This window comes from Galeopterus variegatus, unplaced genomic scaffold, assembly GCF_000696425.1.
Source record: "Galeopterus variegatus unplaced genomic scaffold, G_variegatus-3.0.2 Scaffold76, whole genome shotgun sequence".
In the NCBI taxonomy this organism is placed as follows: Eukaryota; Metazoa; Chordata; class Mammalia; order Dermoptera; family Cynocephalidae; genus Galeopterus; species Galeopterus variegatus.
This window is the reverse complement of record NW_007726187.1, coordinates 1,181,421-1,186,589: the sequence shown is the minus strand read 5'-3', so window position 1 is coordinate 1,186,589 and position 5,169 is coordinate 1,181,421. Positions and strand designations below refer to the sequence as shown.

Here is a 5,169-nt window from a genome sequence, read left to right as displayed (position 1 = left end):
GGCAACACTGAGGGTTGCGATCCGTTGCCGGACACGGAAAAAGACAAAAAAAAAAAAACCCTGGTGCAGACAGATAAAGCCCGTCTGCCAACTGGGGCCACCGCCTGGTGGCATCTGATCCAGATCAATATCCATTTTACTGACTGGTTTAGTTTTTAACTTGGGATAATCTGTATAAAACGTACTCAGTTCATGGGCCAGAAGAACGTGTTGTGAAAACATGAAATGAAGAGAAGGGACTTCTCTTGGATAGATTTTGGTAGACTATACAATACAGTAATGACAGCGGGATTCTGGAATGACCCCCTGCGGGGTGTGGGCAGCAGGCACAATGGTCTCCATTTTGCAGATGAGGAAACTGAGGCCCCAAATGGGCCAGAACATTAGTGGCACTTCCTAAGGTAGAATTTGGACCTCTGGGTGCCCCGTTCTACAGTATTTCTAAATTGGAGCTCTTTCCCAGAAAAAAAAAATTTTTTTTTTTAAAGAGGGCCAAGAAAATATCTGCCTTTCTTATAAGTAAGCAATTAGGCAGCACCTTGTCCAGGGAGGGCAGGGCCCGACTCTCCCCAGAAGCTGTGCTGTGTTGATGCAGTAATGCTGCGAAGCAAAGGTTAACGCCCCATCTCACAGACAAAGAAACTGGGCACAGAGATGCTCAGCATTTTTCCCAAGGCCACACAGCCATGGAGAGGAGGCAGGAGGACTTCAAGCCCTGTCCTTTCGGTGACCAGGACTGAGGGGTCTTCTGACTCACTCCACCCTGTGGAATTCCCAGAACTGGGGACACCAGGGAGGCTGACCTGAGTCACTACCCTGCAGACCCGTTTGGTGGCTGTTGTTTGGTGGGGTCTCTGGTGCAACTCCTGTGTCAGCAAGGGGGGCTTGGCCAGCCAGATCTCGGAGACCCAGCATCTCAGGGTGCAGGAGGGAGGGGAGGAGCAAGGGGGGTCTCCAGAGTCAGTCCCTCAAGGCTCTCACACACCTAACTTACCCCTCTTTCTCTAAAGAGGGAAGAGAGCTTATGGGGTGTCCCAAGCTGTCCTCCGAGGCCCGGGCTACCATGTTGACATAAGAGGCCCCCAGTGAAGGTCTGGATGGATGGATGAGTGGACGCAAGCCCGGGTGGTGCAGGCTTGGACGCACATCCCACGGCCCAGCGCTGCCTGCGGGGCCATGGGGGAAGCCCGCTTTGCCAGAACCTCCCTTAGAGAAGTCCCGCTGGCTGCATCTCGAGCAGAAGCACGTCACCCTGACACTGCAGGGGACCCTGATCTAGACCAGAGAGCTCGCTGGTCCTCTGATTGCCTCACTTGTCCCCCACTCCACCTCCCACTGCCTCCCAGGCCAGTGGGCAAAACACCTGCTGAGGCCGTCCTTGTCCCTCCTGCCCTTCGCCCAGCGGTCAGCCTCAGCGCCTGCTTCCCTCCCTCCATCCACTCCTCCAAGGCACTCCTGGCCTTTCTTCCTACCCAGAAAGCCATAGGGGCAAGTTTAACCTCAGGCCTAGTTTTCCTAAGGACCCTCCTACCCAAGTGCTGACCTTTGCTTACTTTCTCGTCCTTGCAGCCGGACTGCCACCTGCATCTGCACCTGCGCTGGGCAGACAACCCCTATGTCTCTGGCACCGTGCATACCAAGGACACTGCCCCTGGCCTCATCATGGGTGCAGGTAGGTGGCTGCCATCACAATCGGCTGGCAGGAGCCATCACAGCCTGAGGGAAGCTCCATTCTCAAGGATAAAAATTGACGGCCATGGGCTTGGGGTCATGATGTGTCCATTAGGGAGCAGTGACACAGCATCTCCAGGAAGCTCTGCTCTCATGGCAGACCCTGAGGGGAGAATGCATGGCCCAGGGTGGGCATATGAGATGTGTTGATTGAATGGATGGATGGGTGGACGCGTGGATGTATGGATAGATGGATGGATGGATGATGGGTGGATGGATGGATGGATGGATGGATGGATGGATGGATGGATGGATGATGGGTGGGTGGATGGATGGATGGATGGGTGGACGTGTGGATGGATGGATAGATGGATGGATGGATGATGGGTGGATGGATGGGTGGATGGATGATGGGTGGATGATGGGGTGGATGATGGATGGATAGATGGATGATGGGTGGGTGGATGGATAATGGGTGGATGGATGGGTGGGTGGATGGGTGGATGGATGATGGGTGGGTGGATGGATGGATGGATGGATGGATGGATGGAAGGATGGATGGATGGATGGATGGATGGATGATGGGTGGATGGATGGATGGATGATGGGTGGATGGATGGATGGATGGATGATGGGTGGATGGATGGATGATGGGTGGATGGATGGATGGATGGATGATGGGTGGGTGGATGGGTGGATGGATGGATGGATGATGGGTGGATGGATGGATGATGGGTGGATGGATCGATGGATGGATGATGGGTGGATGGATGGATGGATAGATGATGGATGGATGGATGATGGGTGGATGGATGGATGGGTGGGTGGATGGATGGATGGATGATGGATGGATGGATGATGGGTGGATGGATGATGGGTGGATGGATGGATGAATGATTTGTAACATGGTTAACGTTTATTGGTCCCTGAAGAAAGTTCTAGTTTAGTTGGGGGGAGAGACATGTATACAATTAGCATTTTTAAGAAAAACCAATATATTTGTGTATGCGTCTGTCTCCCCCATTAAACTACAACCTCCTTCAGAGATCATTAAGTATGTACTGATCAAATAATAGCTTAAAATAAGATTTATTTGACTTAGAAGAGTCATTCAAAGTACAAAACAGGGCCATGTGTCTAGGTCACTTGCTGATATGTGGAAGAGGCAGGATAAGCCTGTGCACTCACATGTAAATGGGGTGAGTGACAGAGAGACCATGTCTCCTGCCTCATCACAGGGTGGGAACAGCAGAGATCACAGCCCAGAGATCACAGCTTTCTGGAGCCAGAACCCTGAGCCTCTGTTTGCCCTAGCACCATCTGCAACACTCAGAGGGTGGCTGTGTGGCCGACCCCAGACTCTGAGCTGGATGCCACACCCAGCCCTTCACCATATCCCAGCAGCAGTCCCAGGCCTGGCCTAGGGTGGGCCCTCCAAGGCTCTTTATGAGTGAGTAAATGAATGAACTGGTGAATGAATGAACGGCCATGTCGAGATGGCAGGAATGGCCTTCTGAGCAGAAGAGGGCTTACACACGGGTATCCAGAATGACGGGATCAGAGCATAAGACGGGGAGGTGAAAACCCCATAAATGCTGCTGGTTTTCTGACCACAGAGACCTTGACTGTCAGGGCGAGGCGGTTTACTTTACCCTGAAGAGGGTGCAGCTTTCTAGTAGGGAGGGACACAACTGGGACAGAGAGAAGGTTGCAAATGGAACACTTGGCTGCTGAGATTCCTCTGTATCCTCTGCGCCCGGGGTCCTGTTCAATGACAGCCAATTCAAGCAGCATCTGTCTGCTTGGGACGTGTGCCGTGTGTCCCTCAGTGAAACCTCCGCATACCAGCGTCGATTTCAGTGCGGCTCGTCTGCCCACCGGCTTCCACGCATAGACAGCCTGTCCACTCGCGTTGGGCCCCCCCAATTTTGTGGACTTGGTTTGCTGGGTCTCCAGGCAACCACGTATTTAAAATACACTGTCTTGACTAGTCAAAACCCCAAATTCTTGATCTAAACAGAGAAGGCACAGTTTCAAATGCTTCCATTGCTCAAAAGCCTGGAAAGCCCAGAGCGTGCGCTCCGGCCCTGAGAGCACTCTGGCGTCACTGAACTGTTTGTGGGTCACGCAGGGAAGAGCAAGCCCCACCCGTGCCCATCGCAGCCTCCCCCTCTCTGCCTCCCGCTGTCCCCACAGGGCAGGTCTCATTTATATTTATTCGGCTGCTGCTTCATCTTGGCCCTGGCTTACCCCTGAGATGGATCCATGTGTACCACGTGGGCCAATTGGTTGTAAATTTTCTGCATCCTCCTCCAGCCCTGAGCATCTGCTGGGAGCAGTAGGGGACGGTGGATGAGCCAGGCTCCCTGGGGGCTGGAAGTCAAGGGCGCTGAGGCTGAGCAGGAGCCAGCTCCATACTGGCTGGCACGACCTACCTGGCACAGCCCGGGGCCCTGAGACTGTGTGCCCGGGGCAGCAGGGGTGGTGGCCGCATGTGGCCACAAGTTGCTCCCCTGCTCTACCTGCCATTCATTCCCATATTTGGTCCTGGAAGCAGGCGGGTGGGAGTTACAAGCCCCAGGCCCTACCGCCACCTCCCAGCTAGGACCTTGAGCATGTCAGTGGACTTCTCCGAGCCTCACTTTCCTCATCTGCAAAAGGAGAGGACAAACCTCTGCTGTAAGGACAATGTGGGGATTAGGTAGAAAGCCTCAAAGCCAGGTGTATTCCCACAAGTCGTCCTTTCATTTGGATAGTTGCTGGATACCCCCCACCCCCAGCCATGCCGGGCCCTGTGCAAGGGTCCCAGAGGTGAGGATGGATGAGGCGCAGCCCTGCCCTCAGGAAGTACAGAGGAGCAAAGGGACAGTGACCGCAGGGACAGACCCATCCTGATGCCGAGTTCCTGCAGGATGCCCCAGATGATGCCCTGGGGCTGGGGATGAGACTGTCAAGTGCACCTCTGGGAGGGCGTCCCAGACAGGAGACACTGAGGGTGCCAGGGTGTGGAGGTGGGTGGGGCAGCACCCGGTCACTGTCGCAAGGTTAAGTAGCCCCAAACACATCTGCTCGTAAGAGTCCCCTGGAGCTCCCTGGGTCACCTGGGAGTAGGACAGGGAATGTGTATCACTAACAGGCTTGGCGAGTCCTGTGGAGGCAGGAAACCACTGACGAGTGGGAAACACAGCAGTTGGGGCCGAGGGTGCCCGCTCGTCCCGAGTCTGCCTCTGACCTTTCTGAGCTCTGGTCTATGGCAGGCCCTGTGCCTCTCTGACCTTCAGTTTCATCATCAGGTGGGGATAATCCATCTGCCTGTGAGCACTGAGAGGCATGATGTGCGTGGAACCGTGCTGGGCACACAAGAGGTGCTCTGGGTGGTTGGGGACCCTTTCTCCACCCCTGTTCTTTATCTGTGTGGTTACTTTGCTTCCCGACTGATCATATGGACGTGAGTCCTCAGGACCCAACACAGAGCAGAGGCCAGCAAATGCTTCCCCG

General features: G+C 54.5%; 1 protein-coding gene across 1 annotated transcript in view; it reads left to right on the top strand.

Moving 5' to 3' along the window:
• The window catches only part of SORCS2 (sortilin-related VPS10 domain containing receptor 2), an 86,646-nt gene that overhangs the window by 30,103 nt on the left and 51,374 nt on the right, over positions 1-5,169 (top strand). Inside the window, exon 7 of the mRNA XM_008578792.1 lies at positions 1,570-1,672. Within this exon, the coding sequence (XP_008577014.1) occupies positions 1,570-1,672 (103 nt within the window). The remainder of the gene's footprint in view (positions 1-1,569; positions 1,673-5,169) is intronic.